The 24,399-nt window shown below is 51.8% G+C and overlaps 4 protein-coding genes and 1 non-coding gene across 5 annotated transcripts in view; 1 reads left to right on the forward strand and 4 right to left on the reverse strand.

Moving 5' to 3' along the window:
- On the reverse strand, nucleotides 1-13,449 carry CHUK (conserved helix-loop-helix ubiquitous kinase). Its single transcript, XM_027903115.1, has 21 exons — nucleotides 13,274-13,449; nucleotides 13,110-13,204; nucleotides 11,681-11,795; nucleotides 10,781-10,850; nucleotides 9,718-9,806; nucleotides 9,386-9,475; nucleotides 8,854-8,978; nucleotides 8,514-8,621; nucleotides 8,027-8,162; nucleotides 7,756-7,950; nucleotides 7,322-7,424; nucleotides 6,338-6,461; nucleotides 5,732-5,883; nucleotides 4,842-4,903; nucleotides 3,932-4,041; nucleotides 2,947-2,996; nucleotides 2,728-2,824; nucleotides 2,162-2,309; nucleotides 1,653-1,792; nucleotides 1,081-1,177; nucleotides 1-325 (listed from the first exon to the last, which is right to left on the reverse strand). Exons 1-21 carry the CDS (start codon nucleotides 13,421-13,423, stop codon nucleotides 299-301), a joined length of 2,283 nt encoding a protein of 760 aa, XP_027758916.1. The 5' UTR covers nucleotides 13,424-13,449; the 3' UTR covers nucleotides 1-298.
- CWF19L1 (CWF19 like cell cycle control factor 1) lies at nucleotides 13,443-21,366 on the reverse strand. The gene is made up of 14 exons (XM_027903120.1): nucleotides 21,283-21,366; nucleotides 21,079-21,163; nucleotides 20,819-20,897; nucleotides 20,424-20,525; nucleotides 19,101-19,315; nucleotides 18,602-18,720; nucleotides 18,379-18,463; nucleotides 17,854-17,982; nucleotides 17,140-17,251; nucleotides 16,336-16,415; nucleotides 15,274-15,483; nucleotides 14,755-14,874; nucleotides 13,773-13,870; nucleotides 13,443-13,651 (listed from the first exon to the last, which is right to left on the reverse strand). The coding sequence occupies exons 1-14, from the start codon at nucleotides 21,300-21,302 to the stop codon at nucleotides 13,507-13,509; spliced, it is 1,599 nt and encodes a 532-aa protein (XP_027758921.1). The 5' UTR covers nucleotides 21,303-21,366; the 3' UTR covers nucleotides 13,443-13,506.
- Nucleotides 15,050-15,189, reverse strand: LOC114067589. Its single transcript, XR_003573420.1, has one exon. It is a non-coding gene; the product is annotated as a small nucleolar RNA SNORA12 (small nucleolar RNA).
- Nucleotides 17,514-24,399, reverse strand: part of FAM149B1 (family with sequence similarity 149 member B1) — a 20,830-nt gene continuing 13,944 nt past the window's right edge. The window contains exon 16 of the transcript XR_003573416.1: nucleotides 17,514-17,524. The gene's annotated coding sequence lies outside the window, so the exon portion shown is untranslated. The remainder of the gene's footprint in view (nucleotides 17,525-24,399) is intronic.
- The window catches only part of DNAJC9 (DnaJ heat shock protein family (Hsp40) member C9), a 2,761-nt gene continuing 1,392 nt past the window's right edge, over nucleotides 23,031-24,399 (forward strand). Inside the window, exons 1-3 of the mRNA XM_027903121.1 lie at nucleotides 23,031-23,247; nucleotides 23,634-23,771; nucleotides 23,900-24,154. Of these exons, the coding sequence (XP_027758922.1) occupies nucleotides 23,068-23,247; nucleotides 23,634-23,771; nucleotides 23,900-24,154 (573 nt within the window). The 5' untranslated portion in view covers nucleotides 23,031-23,067. The remainder of the gene's footprint in view (nucleotides 23,248-23,633; nucleotides 23,772-23,899; nucleotides 24,155-24,399) is intronic.

The raw sequence follows: 24,399 nt of genomic DNA on the forward strand, positions 1-24,399 counted from the left end.
GTCCGTCCATCCGTCCGCACGGTTTATTACATATACACGCGCTATACATTCACGCGACACGCGGCAGCGGCGGCACACGCCCGCGACCCCCGCCCCGAGGGCGCTCCACGGGCCGGGCCCTCGCCGCTCCCCCGCAGGCGCGGCCGGTGGGTGAGGAAGGCACTGCGGATAAATCCCCGCCCGGGAGGTGAAGGCACCTCCGGAAGCAGCTCGGCAAAGGCTGCGGGACACGCGGTGACCCACGGCCCGGGGCCCACACGGGAGGCACTTGGGAGATGCAGCACCGCGACTCCTGTGGCTACTTCAGCCAGCTCCAGTCGAAACTCTGCAAGGAAAGCAGGGGAACAGCTGAGTGCAGGATCCAGCTGCCGGGTATGGGTCTTTTGTGATGCTCCCAGGAGTTCACAAAGCACAGCATATCCCAAATCCCAGAAGCACAGAATGGGGGAGGCCGGCAGGGATTTTCTGCTTGGCCTAAAGAACCTTCACCTCACCACAAAGGGACTTGGGACGAAGGCCTGGAGTGCCAGGACAAGGAGGAATGGCTTCCCACTGCCAGAGGGCAGGGTTAGATGGGATATGGGGAGAAATGGTTCCCTCTGAGGGTGGGGAGGCCCTGGCACAGGTTGCCCAGAGAAGCTGTGGCTGCCCCTGGATCCCTGGAATTGTCCAAGTCCAGGTTGGAGCAACCTGGGCTGGTGGAAGGTGTCCCTGCCCATGGCAGGGGGTGGGACTGGATGAGCTTTAAGGCCCCTTCCAATCCAAACCGTTCCACGGCTCTCAGTACTCTCCAAAGTTCCACCTCTGCCACAACAAGACTTTTGGTTCATCGCCCAAAAGGGCTCTGAAAAAGTGAGCCCTGCCCACCCCAGTGCTGGGACACAAACCAGGACCCTCCAGCTGGGAATGCAACCAGCATTCTGAGCAGGATCTACCAGCCCAGAGTCCCAGAGAACAGCTGACACCAGCACCGAGTGCTCCCTCCTCCTGCTCCAGGAGTTCTCCACATCCCCAGAGCACCCTGATGTGGCTCCTAAAAACCAGGACGGGGGGAAATTCCCGATTCCCCACCAGACTTACCATCATGCTGTTCTGCTCCTGCCTCACCTCCTGCAAGATGCTGCTGAAGAGTTCCAGGTAATTCACATTCTCCTGTATCACATCAGCAAAATTTTCCCTGCGGGGGGGTAAAAAAAAAAAAAGCAAAAGAGGACAAGATTTCAGCCACCAAAAGTAACATCAGAAGGTGAAAAAAAAAACCCAAACCCCAATCCAAACAACCCCAGTAAGCTGATTTGTAGTCCTGTGCAGTGGTAGGAGATACCCTGGTGTAGGATAAACAAATCCAACCGCAAGGAAGAGCAACCAGATGGATTGCTTAGGACTGACCCAAACTCCAGCCCCCCACTCTGACTGAGACTTTTTGAAACCACAGCAGTTTCAAGGACTCAGCATGGCCTGATTTATCTGGGACTTGCCAGAGGTGAGCTCCTGTGACTCCAGTCAGGAGCTGGGACAGTTTAGCCTTCAGAGTGTGTCAAAACCTGCCTTCCCAGCATATCCCGAGCCCAGCCCGTGGGTGGAGGGGAGAGGCCGTGCCCTCAGGCCCCTGAGCAGCAGAGAGCAGGATTCTCCTTGCCCAGCATTCCTACCCTTCCTGGGGAGCTGGCAGCGAGGACAGAGGGTGGGCAGGGGCATTCCCTGAGGTGCCCTGCGGGAGCCAGGCGGCTGCGGGAGTCGAGGCCGGCCCTTCCAGGCTGGAGCTGACCAGGGAGCGGGAGGAGCTCTGAGTCTGGAAGACACAAATCCATGGGCTGTGAGGGACAAAGGCAGGATTTAGGGTTCACTCTTCTGTAGGTTACACATGAGCACTATTTGTAACACCAACACAGCCCTCACATGTGGGAATTGGGAGATGGCCTCAGCTGCAGGTCTCTGTAACTAATGCAAAATGAGCAGTATAGCCTTAAAACACCCTCAGCTAAGCAGGAAAGCACCTCTTTAGCTTTTGCTTTTACCATCTCACACTGCCCTTCTCTGTAGAAAAAAAATCAACGAGGGTGTGGCAGTTGTGCCTTTTTGGTCTCCTCCGGGTTTCCTTTGATGTCTCCTGGCTCTGCTCTGGAAGGAAAAGCAAACAGGCAATCCAACAGCTACTTACACAAGCAATTTTCAGCAAATGCCATATCTCCCTTTGCCTTTTTCCCTGCATCTGCATCACTGAGTTGTCAGCTTCCTTGATGTTATTCAGAGCCACTTCAATCTCGGGAAGCAAGTCAATGATCTTCTGCTTACAGCCCAACAGCTTGCTGGAATGAAAACCAAGCACAAAAGTCACTTCAAAATCAAAAACCTCACCTTGGGATTCAAGATACCCAAAGAATCAGTGAACAAACCCCTGTGATATCTTCTCAGCTCTTATGCTATTTTTTTTTTTAACTTAAGATTTCAATCCCAACTTAAGCACTCATTTCAAAGTGAACTCCTGGATCCTAACAGTGCAAGCCATTCCATTCTCATCCCCTGCCCCATTATCCACAAACATCAGTTACAAGTTTTGAAAAAGTGGAAATTCAGCACAGGGAAGCAGAATTAATATTGGCACGAGAAACAGGGATGGAGCTTTTGGGCTCTGACCTCTATGATTTTCACTCTCCTTTCCTACTACAAAGCCACAAATGCTGCCAAGTTGCATCTGTTTGGGGTTTTTTTGTGTGCACGAAGTACCTGAGATGGCCAAAGAGCTCCTTGAGGACTCGGTCTTGGCTCTGGACTGTCTGCACAATGATCTTCACCATGTCTGTGCTGTCACTGTAGGCGTGATCTGGAAGGGCCAGCAACCACCACATCAGTCAAATCAAACCCAGTGTTTTCTGGATTCGAGGTCAGAAAACTTAATCGTGGGGTACAAGTGTGAAAGAGCCTTTCAACCATCTCCTTCCATACCTGGAGGTCTTGTTTTTAATTGCTTGTACAAGTCTATGGCTCTCTGTTCCCTTTAAAAAGAAGAACATGATTCAGACGTGTCAAACAAGAGGGGGGACTCAAGAAAAAAAAAACAAAAGCATTGCAATGAAGTGCTGCCTTTCTGAACCTCAGACCTTGGAGATGCCACCTTCCCTTACAGCTCCTACACGAGCATGACTTTTGGGACACAGGGATGCTCTGTGGTGGAATCCAACACTTCCCTAGAAGCTGTCCCTCTTTTTTTTTTCTCTGAATTATGCATTTTCTTCTCATAAAACCACACTAGGGGGAGGTTATTTTCAGTTTCAAATTTTCACATGCCCCAGCTGTGTTTTCTTTCCCTGATATCCTTAAGTTATTAAACTTCATTTTTGTAACTGTAACTGCACAGCTGCCTGAGAAATTCTTGTTCCTGTTCTGCATTTCTTTGCTTGAATCTTACTCACATTCTGCAAATGGAAAGAGACAGTTGTGTCAGACAAGAGGACATTGTTTCTCTTCTTCCCACTTAGCTCTTTCATATTCTAATACTTTAAACAAACCAACAACAACAAAAAAATCAATTTCCAAATATTCCAGTACCCACAAGTGATATTTACCCTCGCTTTGAAAATGCACTGAAGATATTTGGCAGGGTTTTACAATGATCTCGTGGCTTTCTCACTCAGCACTACAAAAGTCACCCCTCTCCAAAGGAAAAGGAAATCCTGAGGTGAGACCAGGATATGTCTTTGGCACAGCCTCTTGGGAGATGAGGCTTCATAGATGAGTGACAGAGAAGCGTCCCACAAGGGGTGGGACCTTCCCCTCCAGTGGCAAAATGATCTAGAACCAATCACACTGCACAGGCAGTTTGCATTTCAAAAGTGCTGAGGGAACCAGCAACAGAGGGGGAAAAAAAAACCCTCCCAAAAATACAGAATATCCATTTATGGACCATAAAAATAAGAAGCAGAGGACTTACAGGCTCTCCATGACCTCTCCCTGGCGCCTGGCATAGGGACTCTTCTGCAGCTCCACGATTTCTGTGTGCAGAGCCATGATCTGCTCATCCAGATACCCGATATCTTCAGCCTAATGGCAAAAATGGAGGTTCAGATCACACTGAGGGAGGGGAGAAATCAAGCAGATAAAATTCCCCCGAACACCTGTTTGGATAATGGGCTGCCTCCTTGGAGAGCTGCTACGATAGTTGAGGTGGTCGTTCTCAGTTTTCCTCAGAAAAATCAGTTTCTTTTTAAATCAGCTCTCTCTGTGTGTCTGGAATTCACACAAGTTAAGCTTCCTTCCAAACAGACTGAGATACCCCTGTGTATCACAGAGGGAAACATTTTCCATGCCTGACAGATGGACACAGTGTGAATGACAGAACATAGTTCTGATGGCCTGCAAAGTAAATATTTGTTGAGGTTCCTGGTTGTCTGGAGACAGCCAGAGACAGCTTTGAATTATCCTGCTAGAAGCAGCCTCCCTTTTATCTTTCTTGCTCCCTGACAAGGAAAAATAAGATTTAAAGAGCTAATGGGCAAATTTGGGTGGGAATCCCAATTTCCCCCATCTTCATCATATGAGCAAAGCAGAATCAAGGCTCCAAGAGCCTTTTGACTTAAAAGAAGACAGGCAATGGAACCCAGAACCTGAACTACCCAGTCTATTCCTACACAGAGGCAAGAAATAAGCAATGTAATTTATTGTCTTCCTAATAATGTCTGGGATTTTTATTTAACTTTTATTTAATCACAGTGCTCTGGATTACTGCAAGAGCCAATGCAAAAGCTCTAATTTTGCTCTAACTTTCTTAAGGATGGCTCTTATTAAAAACTAATTTGCTCATTTACTTGCAGGATGCCAGAACTTTATGTCTGTGCTCCTACCTGTGCACACTGAGAGGCTTTCTCTTCCATTTCCTTCCAGGCTTTGAGCATCTTCTCTGAAGCTTAAGAGAAGAGAGTTGTTAATTTTTAACAGGGTACAGACACAAAAATAAAGCAAGACCTGGACTTTACAGGTATCCCTTGAGTGTGAACACAAAGAGCACGATAACTCTGTGCTCGACCTTAACTCCCACACAAAGCCTTTGGTAGGATTCCACTGTTTGCAATCACTGCCCTAAAACGAGTCTGAGTCTTTAAACTCCACCATTAAGCTCAACAACTGCCACTTTTGATTGAACACAGACTGTCCAAAACCAATTCACCGAGTCTTTCCATTTTCCATCATCATCATCATCCTTCAGCCCAGTCATCGTTTTTGGCTCAAGCTGCAGTTTTTAGCCATATAATCCAAACTATACGTAAATCTTGCTGTTCTCCCCTGAACAGACACTTCTGGGACATTAAAAATGTAGCTGGTGCTTTTCCAGCCCATCTCTCATCCTGGCAAATGGCACCTCTGGATATCAAGCACAGCAGCCCTTCCGCTGTCAGCAAGAGCAGCAGTTCTGCCCTGCCCTGCCCTGCCCTTGCTGCCCGGTGACAACTCCAAAGAAGTCAGACCCTGAGTGAATAAATAGCAAACATTTACATCACCAGCACTATTTATGCTCCCATGCCCTTGGTTCTCAGCGGGGAACAGCTGACCACCTGTCTCACTGTCACTGAAGGTCACCAAAAACGGCCTGCTTTTTATCCTCCTGCCTTTGCTTCTGCCAAACCCTTCTTCCTGCATCCACCCGAGGTAAAATACACCCACAATGCCACCCATTGTCAGTCTGACCCTTTCCAGCATCAGACAAGACTCCAGGCAGGTATTCCCCAATACTTACATATTCCATAAGCCATCTGGTCACTGTACCTCTCCAGGTCGAGGCGAATGCTCTGGTGAAAGAATTCCAGCTTTGCTTTCAGCTGCTGGGACGCCGAGACCATGTTGTTCTTCATTTTGATCAGGTTGGCGTTGTAGCGAAGGAGGCTGAGCCTGGCAGATGAAACAAGGACAGCACATGTCAAGCTGGATTTAAAAAGAGGAAACTCCCTTACTGTGAGGGTGACTGAGCACTGGCACAAGCTGCCCAGGGAGGCTGTGGAGTCTCCATCCTCGGAGATATTTAAAAGCTGTCTGGATGTGGTTTGGGGTAACCAGCTCTAGGTGACCCTGCTTGAGCATGCACTGGGCTGGAGGACTTCCAGAAGTCAACCTTAGCCATTCTGTGAGTCTCTGAGTATATTCCAGTTTTTTTCTCAATGTCAGGCACTACACACTAAAACTCCTGGAGTGGAACCAGCTCCCAGAATGCTCTATAATGTCAAGGTACAGAACAGCAGAGGGCTGTAAAACTTCAGGGAACCAGAACTCCCTGAGACACACATTTCCCTGCCAGCAGACTGCGTGCTGGCACCACGGTGACTCCCCTGGGTGAGCGGGCACTCACATGGCAGCTCTCTGGCCCTGGAAGAGCCTGCTGTAATCCTCCTTCAGCCCGATGACGTAGTGAACCGCTTCCGCCCACACCTTGCGCAGCTGAGGGATCGGCAGCTGGATCTTACTGTCCTGGACTGAGCACAGGAGAAACACAGGGAAGCAACAACTTCAGGGCCTGCAGCACCCCTCGTTCCTGCTGCAGGTGCCTGAGCTGAGGGATCAAGCCAGGTAAGATCTGCTCAGTTTTTAAGTGTGTGCAGGCTTTTCGTGTCACAGCTTCCTCGAGTGTGTGACAACCTGCTGCTACTGGGCAGCAAAACACCATGGGGGGGGGGGGTTGTCCAAAAAACTCTAAGCGAATTTAATCATTCCTTTTAATCAATTGATACTGGTCACTGTCCTGACACCTTCCCATCTTGTTTACGTTTCCTCCCAGACTCCTGACGTAGATGTTCAGGGGAAAAGATGCAGGACTTTGTGTGTTCCCCTACAGAGATGGGAACTGTCAATACACTGGGATATCAGTAAATGTGTTGTAAGGTTCAGCAATGAGATTCACCAGACTAAAGCAGTCCAGAACACAGGAAAAAACCCCAGTCAGAATAAACCAGAGTGACACTAAAAGGAAATGAGGAAAACCAGTGCAGACAGGCCAGTGAAAATAAAACTAAACAGTAACTGCATGTCACAAGGCATTTCTTTACATGCAGTATCTCAGCAGGCATCTCCCGTCCCCTGTCACTACTTTTTCTTTCACAGAGGTACACAAGGTCCTTCACACAGACATATTTGGGGTATATGAACCTTCAGAGGGGGTTATCAGGTCCTGCAGATGACTGCTGTCATCTCAGGGGACACGCAAGGGAGGCAGCAAGCAAAGAAGCAGCTCCCATACGTGGCCTAAAAGCGCACCCTGGTGATGCCAGGGCCCTGCCATCAGGACAGGGTGGATTCTTTCATTTCCCACGAGGAGCAGCACTCGTGCAGCACTCACCAATGTAATTCACACAGTCAGACAGACTCCGGGAAGCGAAGGGGCCATCGTAGACAGTTCTGCTTTTATCAAACAAATAGACCATGTAGCTGTCCCAGCCTCTCTGGGGAGAACAGGAGAAGAAAATATGAACAAGAGAAACCCCAAACAGCTCCTACTAATCACTGTGGGCACTCTCTTCTTAGTAAGTGCCTTAAAAAACTGATTTTATTGATCCCACAGAAAGAAAGGACTCTTTGCTGACAATTATTTAAGTATTTAGGCAGAATTTACCTATAGACATCTCTTGCATTACCCCGTAAAAGGCCTTAAGAGTTACTACACTCCCAGAGAAAACCATCTCCTGTGGGAGAAGGTTCAGGCAATGGATCTTCCCTAAGATTTTCAATTCCCAGAGAATGGGAAAGACATGAAACGAACAGAATCATTCTTACCACGCCATCAATAACACACTGGGAAGCAGGTTTCCGAGGGTCCAGGCAAATCCCCGTTTCCAACAGCAGTTCCTGATTTCCCGTGCTTATCCCAGTTTCAAACTCAATCCGATTCTGAAGGGAATGAAGGCTTTCCTCGGGATGCAAAAGGAAGGACACGATCTTGGCAGAGGTCATGTTGAGGATGTGCACTATCTGTAAGAAGAGCACACTTTCTGTCCTCTGGGATGCTTTCAGAAGGCCTTTGAAACCAGCACCAACCCTCACTCACCTTCAGATTCAGGATGTGATCCATTATTAGGAAACACCGTGGACGGCCGGTCTCGGGATCTGAACCTCCACCCCTCTGCTGTGGATCCCAATTCAGCATCAGCTGCAACCAGTTTTCCATGGGTTCTACAATCAAACTAAAGCAGAGGGGCTGTAAGGAAGGGAAAGCAGGTGTTCTCTTCACCAGACTGAGGCAGCCCAACTTCCTGGGCCTTTCCTTGACTGTCCTATTCAAGAGGCTCTGCCCAACTTTGTGGCCTGCCCTGCACTTGCAGCAGTTTTCCCAACACAGCTTCTGCTTCCAAGGAGAAACTCCCTCAAGCTCTTGGTTCATGAGATTCAATACCATCAAGTTATCAGGCAGATGTTACTCGCTGGCCTTGAGGCAAAAGGAGAAAGATGGAGGAGCCCCCAGTGCCTGGGATGAAGGAGGAAGAGCCCTCAGTTTGAAGGACCAAAATGGTCCCCCGTGGTAAGGACACACTTACCCACAGAGGCTGTGGGGCTGTGGCAGGTGGGTGCTGAACCGAACCTCCCCGTTCATCTCCTCGGAGGCAAAGATGTGCTTTGGGTCCTTCTTCTTGATCTTTTCATGCCTGCAAAACAAAATCCTCCGTGGACATGCTGGCAGCGTTAGTTTTGTGAAGGAGCAGCAAACAGTGCCGGTGTCCAGCAGCTTTAGAAAACACACTCGGAACAGGAACCCAAGCTTCCTGTTTTCTGCCTCTGACACACAGACTGCTTTATAACTATGTTTTTTCGGTTCAAATTTTGCTTGTGAAGGAGTTACCACGACCAGAGGCACCTCCCAGAGAGTAAGTGCCTTACCAGGTGAACGGCTGTAGATTGTGTAGGAAAGGTCTGAATCCTGCAATGCATTCAAACACCATCGTCCCAAAGCTCCAGTAATCAACGGTAACCGAGTAGGATTTATTCTCAAAGAGTTCTGGAGCCTAAAAAGGATCACAAAAAGACACTCTGAGAGTGGTATTTCCTTGAATTTCTGCAGAGGCAAAGCTGTGTCCAGGCGTGGCTCCCAGATCCAGCTTCAGCTGTCCAGTGGGTCAGGGCCTGGAGCTCCCAGCCCATGAGATGGGAAGGAGCTGGACTTGTTGGCTCTGGCTGTGGAGGGTGAGAGCAGCCCCCAAACATGGCACAGGAAGGGATGGATGGGATCAAACTCCCCTTGGAAGCAAAGAGGGGAAACAGCACCAGACAACCATTGGGGAGGTTCAGGATGGACATGAGGAAAGGACACCCCGGGGACAGCTCCCCAGGATCTCCATTTTTGGAGGTTTCAGGGCTTGGCTGGGCCAAGCTCTAGAGCTGGTGACACTGGAAAAAAAAAAAAAAGTCTTACCAAATATTGTAACGTTCCAACAAACGAAGTGCATAAACTTCCTTGATCCAGATCCTTTGCATATCCCAGGTCTATTATTTTGTGGATGATCTGCAGACAGTTTTAACAGTTTATCAGAAGAGCAAATGCCAAGAAAAAAACCAAGCAAACAACCCAAACCCTGCACAGTGACATCCACAGCATACAATTGAGAAGAGGAAAGAATGGAAATTTTGGAGAAAGTCCATGGCGAGGTTTCAACACATGACAGAGTTAAAGCTGACAGTAAATTCACAGTCCAGTTCAATGTGACACCTTCCAGAAATGACACTGACAGAGGCCACCTGACTTACCTTCCCACCTTCATCCTGAAGAACAATATTTTCAGGCTTTAAATCTCTGTGTATGATTCTGTTTTCATGCAAATACTGGATACCAGACCCTGAAAGACACGTGTTTGATTTAACAGAAAATAAACTCACATTGGTTAAAGATCCATCTGATAAAATATAATACTGGGGAACAAGTCCCAAAGATTTACCACCACTCATACATTTAACAGCCTCAAACTTGCATTTCTTCACTGCATTTTCACATCTTTGCCAAGACATAGCAAAGACATTCAACTTATGATGAAACCAACCCTGTTCTGGAGGTGGAAGGGGATCAAGGATGAAGGAAGCAGAGTTGCTCTTTATTTCAGGGACACACAACTGGAAGCCCTCAGAGGCCAGTACTCCAAAATGCTTTCTCATGCCAAAACTAGCCCTGTTCCTGCAAATTATCTGTGAGAGAACTGAGAAAAAAAAGGGGCTTTCCTGGAAAGCCTGGAGAAACCCTGACATCACCCTCCATCAGGCAATCACCCTCCTTCCCAGGGTGTCCAGGAAGCCGGGTTCCCTGTGAGCACTGCTGTCATCTGGAGCCCCTCTCACCCTGCCTGCTCCCTTTCCAAACTGCAGGATCCCAAATCCACGTGGTATCAGACGTCTGTCACCCTGAATGAACAGAATTTCCCTCCAAAGCCAAGACACGGAGATGCCACGGGGCAACTCTGGCACTTCTCACATCACTTAGTGCTTTTTGCCTTGTAAAATTACAAGTGGTTTGGCATCACCAGAAGTGAGGTTTGAACAGAAAACCTTAACAAAACATTAAGGTCATGGTGTCCTACACCTGACCACAGCTCTTCCAATCCCATTCCACAGACACCTCACTAATGTGAGTTTCTGGTCTCTGTTAACGGCAGGGACACCAAATCCTTCCTCTGAAACAGAAACCTGATTTGGTTTAACGCCCTGTTCTTGGCAGTCCCCTTTTCAGGGTCAGCTGACAAAGCAAAATGCCATTACACATTAAAAAAACCAAAACAACCCCCCCAAAAAAAAACCACAAGAAAGGCATTAGACTACCCACCGATGTCACTAAGCAGAGAAAGGATTTGACTTTCCTTAAGTCCACAGCAGTTTTCTGGTTTGTTTAGCAGCTGCAACAGAGAAAAAAGATGTTTAGACCCACAGTGCAACAGGGAAGAACAACATTTTCCATCCCCCAATCACTGTCTTAACGAGCTGTCAACAAGCAGCTTCTGCAATTTCTGACTTTTGCTGCACTTGAGGCTTTTAGAGATGACTGAGGTGCCTTCCAAAATCGTTCCAGGATCTGTGCAACACTGAAGGACTCATTAGAAATTAAGTGAGCGGACACTGCAAGTAGAGCTCATTTCCTGAGCACGTAGATGAGGCAATTTCCAAGCAAATCGTGACAGGGATTTGCTGCTTTCCCCCTCTAGAAACTGCTGCTTCCTGAATCCAGCTGCAGTGGAAAGGGAGCATAAACTCTATTGGGCCGTGCACCCCCTGCCCAGGGAACTGCTGAAAGGTTCCTTTATTTTTGGATGTTGCCAATTTGCAGAATGGCAGTTCCCAGTCAGCAGGAGCAGGAAAGGCTTGGAAGCCCTGGAGGTCCCAGTCCAGGGCTAACAGGATCCTTCTCTGTGCTGATAGCACTGTAACAGTGGAAACGTGAATCTAAACCAGATCAGATTCCAAAAAGAGGGAGACACCCTGCAGCAAAGCCAGCCACTTGTGGGTATGAGCAGCCAGGCTATGGAAATGACAAACTCCACCAGGATAAAAGAGTATCTGCCCCTGGGATTGCCCCCTGGTTTCTCAAACACAAGCCTCATTTCCCACGCGTGGCTTTTTCCCCCCACTTCCTCACGCCTGTCCCTGGAAAGCAGAGCGCTCTGGTGACACACACAGCGATGATGACGCCCCTGATTTTGCTGCATGTTGGAAGCAAAGCAGGCGTTACCTTCCGGAGGTCGCCCCCCGAGCAGTATTCCATGGCCAGGAGGGGGACGTCGTTAACCAGGAAGTTCATCTCCTCGGGAACTTCACAGGCTTTTACTACGTTGGGATGGTTCAACCTAAGCACATGGAAAGCTGGGTGAGAACTCTGCCCCCTCTCTTGGAAGAGTGAGACAACAGACTGCGATCCAACCATGGTCTATGTTCCTGGGACAGCTTCTGTTCCCCAAATGTGACCTCTTCAACTAGTACCCACCGGTATCCAAGTGCATAAAAGCCATACCACACAAACCAGGGATGAGCATAAACAACGTCTCAAAGTCAACGTACAGGACTTTGATGATGGGGATCCAGGCTCAAGTTCTGGATTCTTGCATATTCCTGGCAAACTTGTTACATATGTGTGCCTGCTTTTGCACGTGGGGCCAGATTCCCCCCAGCCCAAGGGTTTTGTAGGAATCCCCATCTATAACTGCACCAGGCAGATGAAATCCACAAACAGAGGGAAGGACTGATTAATTTCTCCAGCTGAATTCAAACAGCTATTTCCCGACCGTCTCTAATTCACGCTGCTCTTGGGAATAAATGACATATCCAGACGGAAATGAAGCCAAATTACTTCTGTGTACACCCACAGGAGCAGCTGTAGCTGTGTGGCTCAGTGCTTGTTTTTGGTGATCACAACAGGGATCACCAAGCCCTGACTGACTAACTCGGTTTCCCCCCAGCGTCAGGGCACTCAGGAAGAAGGTGAGGGTGACAAAGTGACAGCAGGAGCTCGGTGGTAAAGCCCAAAACAGCAGGGGCACGGCAGGCCTTGGGGAGGGCAGCTCGGAGCATCCCTGCTCCCAGGCGTGGGACAGAACATTCCCTGCTCCGGGATCTCTCTCAAAAGGAAGGAGGAATTCACAGGGCAAAGGAACAATTCTGTGAGATCCCAACACTTCCATGAGGCCCAACCTGGCCAGCTGTGGTTCCCAAGTACCTCAGTGGCACCCTGGAGAGGGATGCTGGGCAGCACAGAGGACGGAGCTTCTCACCAGAAAGCATAAGGAGAGTTTATTCTTTACATTCGGGAGCGTGACAGAAAAAGAGCAATTCCAGGCCCCCCGGCTGCTAAAACAAACGGTACCGCAGGGTACAGGCACCTCTCCCCAGCCCACTCAGGGACTGGCCACCAGCTGTCCCCTCTCTCGGCCAGTTCAGCAGCTCAGTAGTCCCCGGCTGTCCCCACACCATGGTCCCACTCCCCGGCCGGTTCGCGGACCGAGCCCTGACTGTCCCCTCGCCCGGTCAGTTCATGGGCTGTCCCCGGGCTGTCCCCTCTCCCGGCCGGTTCGGGGCTGTCTGTCCCGGGGCTGTCCCCAGGCTGTGCCCTCTCCCGGCCGTGCCGGTGCGGTGCCGCCGTGCCGTGCCGGCTCGCCCGCACTCACTTCTTCATGATGTCGATCTCATGGCACCAGCGGTCCTTGTTCTTGACGCTGAGCTCCAGCCGGCACGACTTGATGGCCACGCGGTCGCCCGAGTCCTGCGGGACACAGCGCCGTCAGCCGGCCCGGCCCGGCCGTGCCCCCCCCGCCGCCCGGCCCGGCCCCACCTGGTGCTGGTACAGGCACACGTTGCCGAAGCCGCCGGTGCCCAGGCGCTCCCGCATCTCCCAGGGCCAGCAGGCGCCGGCCGGCTGCCCGCGCAGCGCCGCCCCGCCGGGGGCCCGCTCGGGGCCGGCGGGGGGCCCGCCCCGCTCCATGGCCCGGCCGCCGCTCCCGCTCTCCGCCTTGATTGCCGCGTCACCGCCCGGCCCCGCGCGGAGCCGCCGCCGGCAGCGCCGCCTCAGTCCCGGAGGGAGAAGTCGAAGGGCTGGAAGTCGCGGCGGAAGGCGCGGGCCTGCGCCGCCTCCTCGGGCCGCGGGGCCGCGCACTGCCGCCAGTCCGCCCGCTCCGGCAGCGCCAGCAGCGCCGCGCTCGCCAGCACCGCCCTGCAACACAGCAGCGACACATCACCACCCGCACAGCATCACCGCCAAACCATCACCACCGCACAGCATCACCGCCGGTACAGCATCACCGCCGCGGGGAGGGGGCCGGGGCTGCACCCACCTGCCGAACTGCAGCGGGAACCGCCCGCGGATGCGGTGGAACAGCTTCTCCCCCGTGTCCAGCTCCACGTAGAAGTACGGCATCCCCGGCTGCGCTACCTGCAGGGACAGCGGCGGCGGGACCCGTTGGGAATCATGGAATCCATTCGGCTGGAAAAAGCCTCCAAGACCATCCAGTCCAACCTGGGACCCATCACCACCACCACATCACCCAGCCCAGAGCACTGAGTGCCACGTCCAGTCGTTCCTTGGATGCCTCCAGGGATGGGGACTCCACCACCTCCCTTCCAGTGCTGCCTGACTACACATTACATGGACAAAGGTGGGACGAGACACTGCTCTAAGAAGAGAGCAGATGTGTCCTATCTTCCCTCTCTTCAGAGAGCAAAGGTGCCTCTTCGCAGGCACCTCAGAGTGACCTGCTGGAGAGGGATGGTGGGAGTTCAAACAGTCCCTTCCATAGGGATGGGTCACTTCCTCTGGGAGCACCAGGGGATGATGCACCCTGGGCACTACTGGAATCTTTTTTGTGGTTTAATTCTGCAGTGACCGCAGCCATTAAAGGAGAGAAACGGGCAGGTCTGGTCAGACAGGTCTGGTCATTCTTAACCTCAGCTGGGTCACCCTGGACTAGTAGAGCAGAGTTTTAGAGGAAGAGGCCACACTCCCATTTCTCAGCTGAGAAATCAGCCTGTCAAAATCAGAACCTAAAACTACTGATGTGCTGAAAAGAGGGCTGATGTTTGGTACCAGAAGGAATAAATTCACCAAACCCTGCACATAGATTGGAATAATCTTTGGCGAAACAATGTATCTGTTCTTCATGGGAATTTCCCTCAGAGCAGAATCCATCTGGAACGTCCCCAAATAAAGTCTACTCTAGCTCCAACAGCTTAACCCTACCCCACAAAGTGACCTCAGGGGGAAACAGGAGCCTAAAAGCAGGACAGAGGGAAAGGAACAGGTGAAGTGTTGCCTCATACTTGCATGATATCCGAGTGCTCTGGGATTTCTAACAATTCAATCTGTTGTTCCTGTGCTTGTGTAATAAAAGACTCTTTAATGTCTTCAGAAGTGCAGAGGTCCAGCGGGACAGGGATCACCTGGAGAGAGAGGGCATTTCCATAACAAGAAGACAAGACAAAGAGGGCGCCTGCAGAAAGCCATCAGTGCATCACTGGAGCTGGTGCGCCCCTCAGTACAGCTCAGCCTCATCACACGAGACAGGGGAGCACCCGTCTCTACAGGCTTAAACTTATGAGATGATTTATTTTTTTTTTCTGTAGGAGCTGAACAAATTGCTGAAAACTGAAAGCTTGAAGTTCTCAGCGCTGCCTTCTCCTTTCTGATCTCTGTGGTAGTTCTGGTACAGTTCTGATACACTCACAGATCTGCCACACGCAGAAACCACCACAATAAACCCCTAAGTGACTCTTTCACTTCACGTGGGGTTTATATTCAGGGCGAGTTTATATTCTCCCAGGGTGACACCCAAACCATACCTGTAGCTGCAGATGCTGACTCCTATAGTTTCTTTCAAACAGGACATATCTCTTTCCCTTGCTTCTGAAAAACTCCTTTAGGGCAGCCTTGTACTTGGTCACTTCTTCCAGCACCTCTGAGGACAAGTCCACCACTGACTGATAGTGCCCAATAGGCAAAATCAGGACATGGTCAGGCAACAGGCCCCCTTTGGCCAGGGCAAGGTAGCACTAGAGTGAAACAATACACACCAATTACTCCCTGCAAGGAATCCCCCCTTCCATGCTGTGGGAATTTACTCTCTACAGCCTCAGGAACAGGAGAGTCTTCTCCTCTATGGTGCTTATTAGGGATTGTTTATTGGCAATTTTATTTGAGTTTCTTTTTATGCTGAGTTTATTAATTACTAGAGGAATGAGAGAGAGGGACTGCCAAAGGACAAAAAAACAGTATCTTTTGAATGCCAGAGAATTCCTTGTCTGCAGGAAAGCAGCTGAGTGAACTTCACCACTGTAGCCAGAATTTCTTAACTCTGTCACAAAAATCCTTTTAAAATTTTAAATTAAGCCTGTGGATAAACCTGTCCCTGTAGCAGTTTGAAGTGGACTGTGCTACAGAGGAGCAATAGCTTTAAGTGAAGTGCATGAATCAATCACTCATTCAGTGATTGAATTAATCTCCAAGATGTGCTATGAGATGCTGACCTGGAAGGTATCTTCTGTTTCATCTGTACATAACCAACCTGGGGCCAGTCATCCCAGGGAGATCCTGCACGACTCCAGACACAAAGCAAGTCCCAGTTTACTCTGAGCTCTAGCTGGAAACGTTCTGCCAGATGGTAACATAGGGCTGGCACAGCAAAAGGGGTTCTGACACCAGAATCCAGCTCTGCTGCCATAGCAAAACTGGGCCACGCTTCACTTTAAAGAGTTTATACTTATTCCTTTTGTAGAGGAGATACAAAGAAACTGAAAACAAACCCAAGAGCGATTGCAAATAAAGTTAGTTTGGGGTTTTTTTCAAATTGGAGACTGGTACTTTACATTGCCATGTCTCAGCATGACTCTGACATGGGTACTCACGTGTGTGCCAATACTGACGACCAGGTGCTTCTCCACCTCCGGGCTGGCCAGGCAGAACCAGCAGGGCCCCGTGGGCTGTGCTTTTTGGGGAAAGGAAATGAGGATTAGAACGAGGCATATTTGTCAGAACACAGAAGACCTGTTGTTTTCCAGCCACCCTTCCCAGGTGATGAACTGCTGAAGGTGTCAGAAGGACACAGCTCCTGGAAGCAGGTCTGGTCAGGAGACCGGTGCCTCTGGGGAATTCCAGCAGGAGAGGAGGTTTAAGCCACACCCAGCTGACTGCCATGCTCTAACCTAATGAAAGGGCAGTGATTCCAGGAGCTCAGTAGTTACAGCTCACTAATAAGAAAGTACCAGTAAATTAAAACGAACAAATCCAACTGAGGTAAAATCACTGCCTAGGTACAGACAAGGGCAGAGGCTGTCAAACACACTTGTCAGATCTGGTCTATTCACACATCAAAACACCTGGTTTCACACCCAAATTGCAATACCTGAGCTGAGCTTTATCACATTCAGAAGCCAGTGTGGTTCAGAGGATGAATGGCATCAGCCCAGCCACAACCACCAAGGACCCAGTGAGCCTTTAAACTATGCTTTTGACTCTTCTTTCAACTATTGAAACATATTTTCCCTTGGAAACAAGAGTCCCTTCATCCTCCTGCATTCCCACAGTGCCTGGTGCAGTGACAGAGCTCCCTGACAAACTGACATATCCAGCTCAGCAGCCTGAGGAAGGTGGAGGGACACGATCCAAGGGTTTGAAGGAAGAGCTCAGGAAAAAAGCAGCCTCATACTTACGGGGTTTCTTGGCTTGCTTAGGTTGGGAGTCCCCTCCCTGTTTCCCATCTGAGGGACGTTTCTTTCCCTGATGCTTGTTCAAGTCAAAGAAAAACTGATGAGTTGGTTCTTCCTGTACAGAAAATGGAAAGCAAAGCCCATTAGATCTGCATCCCAGAGTGTGCCAGTACATCCAAGGATTAGAGTTTTTCTGAAGAGGTGTGAAACACCTTTGAAAAGCATCAACATCACAGAATCACCAAGGCTGGAAAACCCCTCCAAGATCATAAAGTCCAACCTGTGACTGATCCCCACCTTGTAAACCAGACCAGAGCACTAAATGCCACATCCTGTTGCTCCTTGAACTTCTCCAGGAATGAGGAATCTACCACCTCCCTGGGCAGCCCTTTCCAATGCCTGACCACCCTTTCTGTGAATAAATTCTTCCTGAATATCCTGGAACAGAATGAACTGAGCTCCCCAAGTAATGCAGCACACACAACACCCTGTCCTGTAGCTAACAGGACCTACCAAAAAATCTGTCCCTGTCTTTCTGATAGTTGAAGATTTTAAGATTGAAAGGGGCCCACCAACCAACTCCCACTGATCACATCCGTACAGCGGGGTGGTTGCAAACAGTTTACACAGAACCCTGAAGTTTTTTTCAGAGATATCCCAAAGGGAAAGCCAAACTGTGTTCCAAGAGTGCCCAGAGGGAAGAGCCCGGGGCGGTACCTCTGCCTTGGCCTTGGCGGCCTCCTTGCGCAGTTTCCGGTAGGGATTTTCGGTGACGTCCTGCGGCTGCTTCACCAGCTCTGCGGGATCCATGGAGCTCATGGGCACGATGCTGAAGGCATAGAGGTACTGCAACAAGCACGAGGGGGCTCAGGGACAAGGACTGTTCACTGAAGGGATCACACCCCAGCACAGCTCAGCACATCAGGGCATGGAAAAACACCCCCACTGTGCCAGGGTCCCACCCAGTGCAACCAGGAGTTTATGGGGTGCTCCCAAGGTGCTGCTTTCACTTTAAATAAAGATCTCTTTGAACAGCACCAGTGTATCCCACTTGATGGAAACACAACCTAGATCCTTGCCCGTTTCCAGGCCTTTTTTCTGCACCTATTGCTCAAGTGAGATAGACACCTCCACTTCAGCCAAGCTTTTAAGTCCTGATGCTGTCCCTCAGCTGGCCAAAGCTGGGCTTACTGCCCTACAACTGTACTTGACAAGAGAAAAAAGGTTCAAGGGCGTCAGTACCTTTTTCTTGCTTGTATTGCCAACATCAGCAAGTGCAATGAACCTGGTCACATGCTGTGGGGTCTCCTGTAGCACTGTGTGATTTCTGTAAGGAAGCAAAACATGGCTCTTTAGGTACAAAAAGCACTGAAAAGACACTCAGACAGCACGTCAGTCTTCCCGTGTTCTTTCAGAACAGAAGTCTTACTGGAAAACAAATGAGATTTCACAAGGTCTTACAAACCTGTAAGGAAGTCTTTCGTAATAGGCCTTCTCCAGGGCAGCAAAATGGTACCTTGGTTTGAGACTTGCAGCCAGATCTGATACCAACTTGGAGCCACATTTCTTGGTATCTATTTCCCCCTGCAAAATACAAGCCAAGTTTTACGTGAACCTGTCAGGGTGCAGCGAGAAGAAACAGTGTTATACAGAACTACATGTTAGATGTGTAGTGTAGTGGTCGCCATTCCCTGGAAGTGGGGGAAGAAAAGTCCAGAGGGTTTTATCTTTTATTGCCAACCAGAGCCTACCCACTTATTCCACTCTGTGTATTTAGAGTTTGCATCCATTTGTTTCATCAATCCAAGTTTGTCATGATCTCAATGCATAAGGGAATCTTAAAAGATATGCACTATCATCTTATAAGATAATGCATAAGATAAGACCAAGATCAGGGAAGGTTTTTTATGCTTTTAGACTGAGGATCTTTTTGGATGTTGGAAGAAACTGAGAGCCCCACTTACCGCACTGTTGGCAAAGGTGCCCACGTCTCTGGGCCAGGGGGAGGTCAGCAGGATGTCCACTCCTCTGAAGTTTGGGGTGGATAACAGGGATGTTTTGAGCTCCACCACGTCCTTGGCACTGAAGCTGTGGGCGGGAGCCGGCTGCTCCTGCGCCTCCGTGCCACTCAGGTACGCGATGTGCAGCCCCGAGCAGCCGCTGAACACGCCCCGCCGGCCTGTGGGGACACAGCCACTGCTGCTCCAGGGACACAGCCACTGCTGCTCCAGGGACACAGCCACCCACTGCTCCAGGGACACAGTCGCTGCTGCTCCAGGGACACAGTCGCTGCTGCTCCAGGGACACAGCCACCCACTGCTCCAGGGACACAGCCACCCACTGCTCCAGGGACACAGCCACCCACTGCTCCAGGGACACAGCCACCCACTGCTCCAGGGACACAGCCACCCACTGCTCCAGGGACACAGCCACCCACTGCTCCAGGGACACAGCCGCTGCTGCTCCAGGGGCACAGCCGCTGCTGCTCCAGGGGCACAGCCACCCACTGCTCCAGGGACACAGCCGCTGCTGCTCCAGGGACACAGGGCCAGGCCCAGCACTCCTGACACACTGACACTGTCCTCACAGGCAGCTTGTCTTCTGTGCCCAGAGTGAAGTCCCCATTTAGCTCAAACCTAACCCTGAGGACAATAGAGCTCTCAGACAACCCCCAGCTTCTTTACTCCCTGAAAGAGCTGCTCAGACAATCCTCATCTCCTCTCTGCTCCCTAAAACATCTGCTCAGACAACCCTCTGTCTTTGCTCCATGAAGCAGCTCCTCAGACAATTCCCAGACTTCTCTCTCCTCCCTCTTATCTTGCTTCCCCAAAAATCCACCCAAAAGCTGAGTGAAAAAAGCCAATGCAGGTCCAACTACTTGCTAGATTGTTGGTCAGTGGTTTTTCCTTTTAGCTTTGGTACAGTTTCATTACCTTCAGCTTACACTTGTGGTTGTACTGGAGTAGCAAAGGTAACGCAGCAAAATCATATTGAAGGACAAAACCTTTCCCACACAGAGAGAGCGAAGAAGATGCCCTCAAAGAACAGACTCTTTCAACCACTGTTCCTTTTGGAACCAAAAATAACCCCGAAAATAATCAGGGTTTTCTTCCACGTTTTACACAGATTGTATTGAGTTCAACTCCAGTCTGAACCGCAGGATGGAAAAAATGCCACCTTGAAACTTCCAGAAAAAGGAAGGTGTTGAATGGGAAGATCAGAAAACACTCGTGAAAGCCCCAGGAGACAAATATAACCCCCTGATCCCAAAGCCCCTGCAGCCTTACCCAGGTAGGTGATGTTCTCAGCCAGCTCACAGCCACTGACGTCTGGAAAGTAGCTCAGGGTCTCCTGGTTGTTGGCACCCAGCACGTAGGTTGGGATTGGAGCTGAGGGAGAAAACCTCCTGCAGTCAGTCAGCTTTAAATACAGTGCCCCAGCACAGGTCCAGTCCACACTTCCCAGGAATCACAGTGGGAAAGCCCATCCAGACAGAACCCCCCCCTCTTGCTCCCTAAGGAGCACTGAGTGTAGGACAAGGAACCTTCCTGGAGAACAAGTCCCCAGACCTGGAGGAAGATTAGCTCTATAGTGATCCACAGCCCTAAAAACGGGGACGTTCCCCAGGCCACGCTGACAAACACCGGAGCACAGAGGCAGGGACACCACCCTCCCTCCTTACCTTTCTTGGCCCCCGTGCGGTACTCGGCCCATTCCGCCTCCGACGAAGAGCTGAAGAAATTCCCGACACACAGGAGCATCTGAAAGCACCGAGAAAGGCAACCTTTGCCGCTGGAGCGCGGACAGAGGGCACACAACGCTTCGCTGTGCTACCAAACACTGCGACTGTCCCGGGCCCGCCATCCCGGCACGGCAACGGGACCCTCCGGGAACAGGAATCCCCCGGGCCCCCCCGCGCTCCCCAAACCCCCCGTGCCTTACGTCGAAGCGGCCGCTCTTGGCCTGGACGGCGCGGACCCGCCCGAAGATCGCATCCAGCCGCCCCTCCACGTCGCCACACGCCAGCCTGCGGGACACCGCGCGTCAGCTTCAGCGGCCGCCATCCCCCGCGGCCACCCCCGTTCCGTTCCGTCCCGTCCCATTCCATCCCATCCCGTTCCATCCCGTCCCGTCCCGTTCACCCACACGCGCAGCGGCGCCGCCATGGCGGAAATGCCCCTCGCGAACCCCCCGCCGCTTCCGGGTGCTCCCCGCTCAAGGTTCCGCCGCGTCCCGCCCGGCCATCGACCGATCCCTGCAAAAAACACCGGGAATCACCGGGAAATAATAAATCCCGCTATCCGCAGGGAAGCGCGGGGGAGGCCGGTCTGCCCCCGCGGACCCTCGGGTGTCAGAGGGATGCGGAGGGCACGGCAGGCTGGAGCGGGACGGGAAGAGTTTTTGCTGGAAATGCAAAGCGAGCTGAGCCAGCCACGGCTTCCTCGGGTGAAAAGGCAAAATCCCAGTGGAAAAAAAAAAATGGAAAGAATGAATTGAAGTATTTTCTATTAACACTCTTTGATTACTGTGTCTTTCTCTTGTGGTGTTACCACTGAAATTTGGAAAGTGCGTGAAGAAGTGATCTGGTAAGGGAGGGGTCAGTGTCAGAACTGGCTGAAATGATCACTGCAGGTGACTACTGAGCTGCTATATTTTAATATTTATTTTTTATTGTTACACTCTTATTACCGCCACTTAATGAGGCTGTGAACACTGACACCAGCAGAGCTCTCCAGAAGTGGTAGACAACAGCTTTAATAATATATTTATAACGCTTTATAAATAATAATGCCTTATAATCAAATAATACCTTACAGATGTATTTTTAAATGAAAATTTTAGGTATTTTTACAATGTCACCGTCTGCATCCTGTAACCCAGAGCTGAAATCTGAGATGATGCTGCTGAGGTTTATTCCCTCTTTGATATCCAGAGTGAAAATTTCTACATTTCAACAGTCACAAGAAACGTAAAACAACATCTTTTATTTCTTGCTTCTCTCTGAACCTTGTAAAGCGCGTGTGCTGCTTGTGTGGCATTTAATTATAGGGCCCCTGAGTTTTGGGTATGTACAAACACTTTCCTGTTGTCACATAGGGCACAGCCTGGAAGGAAAAAAAAAAAACGTGTGAAAAGTGAACCTTCCACTATCCCAGGCTGCTCCAAGCCCCGTCCAACCTGGTCTCGGACACTTCCAGGGATGGGGCAGCCACAGCTTCTCTGGGCAACCTGTGCCAGGGCCTCGGCACTGCGAAGGGCCAGCAGAGGTGCTTGTTCTCCATCGGGGCCGAGCGGGAGCCCCTCGAGGGGCCCTCTTTTCTCCGTTTCCCCGGCAGTAACCGCACCCGGGCGCTCCGGGCCCTCGGTCGCACGCGGCGCTCACGGGCCGGGGGCTCCGCTCACCGGCGGCTCCCAGGGCACCCGAACACGGCGCGGACGCCTCCCTTCATCCCACCCTGCTCCGCCGAGCGGCTCCAGAGAGCCATGAACGCTGACCCGCCGCAAACGGTTCACTCCCCTCCCTACCCCCATCCCGAGGGCTCCACGGGGCGGGGCCGCCCCTCAGCCGCCTCCCCTCATCCTGGCGGCACAGCCCCTCGCCATGGCAACCCTTCCGCCTCCCCTCAGCGCCGCGGCCCCTCGGCCGCCCCTCAGAGGCGCCGCCGCCGCCCCGCCGCGTCCCCTCAGCGAGGCAGCCCTTCAGCCTCCCCTCATCCCGGCGGCACCACCGCCGCCCCTCCGCGGCGCCGCCGCGCCCCCGCCGCCTCCCGCCGACATGGCGGCCCCTCCCCTCAGCCGCCCCGCCCCGCAGCCGCCCCTCGACATGGCGGCCCCTCCCCTCAGCGGCCCCTCCCGGCGCAGCCTCCGCTCGGCAGGGCGGGCGCGGGGCGGGCCGAGCGGGCTGTGTGGCGGCGGAGCCGGCGGGGCGGGATGGCGCTGCCGCAGCAGTGCGAGGCCGCGTTCGGCACGGCGGACCTGTACGGCGCGCTGGGCGTGCGGCGGGACGCGTCCCCGCAGGAGATCCGCCGCGGCTACCACCGCGCCTCGCTGCGCCTGCACCCCGACCGCGTCCCGCCCGAGCAGAAGGAGGAGGCCACGCGCCGCTTCCAGGTGAGCGCGGGAGGCGGCGGCGGGAAGGCGGGAAAGCCGGCGGGGCACCCCGGGTGACCGATCCACCGACCCCCGAGTGACAACCCCACCGCCCCACAGGTGACCGACTGACCCCGAGCGACTGACCCACCATCCCCTCAAGGGACCGACCCACCGCCCCCCCCCCCCTTCCCCCGTGACTGACTCGCCACCCGAACTGAGTGGCCACCCCACTGACCCCCGAGGGACTGACCCACCAACCACTCCCCCGAGTGACCGACCCACTGCCTGCCCCCCGAGTGACGGATCACCCACTCCCAAGTGAGTGACCGGCCGCTCCCCCGAGTGAGTGATGCCCCCCGAGTGAGTGTCCCCCTCGAATGACCGGCCACCCCCGTGTCCCGCAGATCCTGGGCAAGGTGTACGCGGTGCTGAGCGATGCGAAGCAACGGGCTGTGTACGACGAGACCGGCACGGTGGATGAGGATTCTGAGGTGCTGCAGGGAGACAGGGACTGGCTGGAGTACTGGCAGCTGCTCTTCAAGGTGAGAGTGGCACTGGGAGCCAGAAAAACCCTGCAGTGTTTCTTTTTTTCTATGTGTTCTCTCTTACATTCTTCTGGTGAGCAAGTCCTGTACCTCTGGGATTTACTCGTGTAATCTCTTTGCTCCAGCTCACCGTAAAAGACATCGAGGACTTCCAGAAGAGCTACAAGAACTCAGAGGAAGAGCTGGAGGATGTGAAGGCAGCGTACCTGAACTTCAAGGGTGACATGGATCGGATCATGGAGTCCGTGATGTGCGCAGACTATACGGACGAGCCGAGGATCCGGGAAATGATCGAGCGAGCCATCGACTCCGGGGAGCTCCCGTCCTACAAGGCCTTTGTGAGGGAGTCAAAGAAGAAAATGATGTCCAGAAGAAGGCGGGTAGGTTGTGTCAGTTGTTTACCACAACCTTTTTATCTCCCTTGGCAGAAATAAGCGAAGCTGTTCCCATGATGTTTGTCCCGGGATTGCCGAGTTCCACACCTCGCTCAGCATTCGTATTTGGTCACCTGTGTTCATCACACCCCAGCCCAAATCACTGTGAAATGCTTTTTTTTTCCTTCTTTTATTTCATTATTATGCACAATGGCTTATTACACATATCCCTGCATTTGTCTACAAAGCTG

This window comes from Empidonax traillii, unplaced genomic scaffold (genome assembly GCF_003031625.1).
Source record: "Empidonax traillii isolate 1590-97213 ecotype Southwest subspecies unplaced genomic scaffold, ASM303162v1 scaffold936:size233247, whole genome shotgun sequence".
Taxonomy (NCBI): Eukaryota; Metazoa; Chordata; class Aves; order Passeriformes; family Tyrannidae; genus Empidonax; species Empidonax traillii.

Bases quoted from the DNA above. Each gene is read 5' to 3' on its own strand.
- CHUK (XM_027903115.1), bottom strand. From the start codon at position 13,423: ATGGAGCGGGGCGGGCCCCCCGCCGGCCCCGAGCGGGCCCCCGGCGGG. The intron at 10,851-11,680 runs GTAACGCCTGCT...TCTCTGTTGCAG, and splicing joins CGGGGGGCGACCTCCGGAAG to CTGCTAAACAAACCAGAAAA. The intron at 5,884-6,337 runs GTGAGTGCCCGC...TTCATCTGCCAG, and splicing joins CAGGGCCAGAGAGCTGCCAT to GCTCAGCCTCCTTCGCTACA.
- CWF19L1 (XM_027903120.1), bottom strand. From the start codon at position 21,302: ATGGCGGCGCCGCTGCGCGT. The intron at 15,484-16,335 runs GTGAGTACCCAT...GTTTCACTCTAG, and splicing joins TCGTCAGTATTGGCACACAC to TGCTACCTTGCCCTGGCCAA. The intron at 14,875-15,273 runs GTATGGTTTGGG...CTCTCTCTCCAG, and splicing joins GTCAGCATCTGCAGCTACAG to GTGATCCCTGTCCCGCTGGA.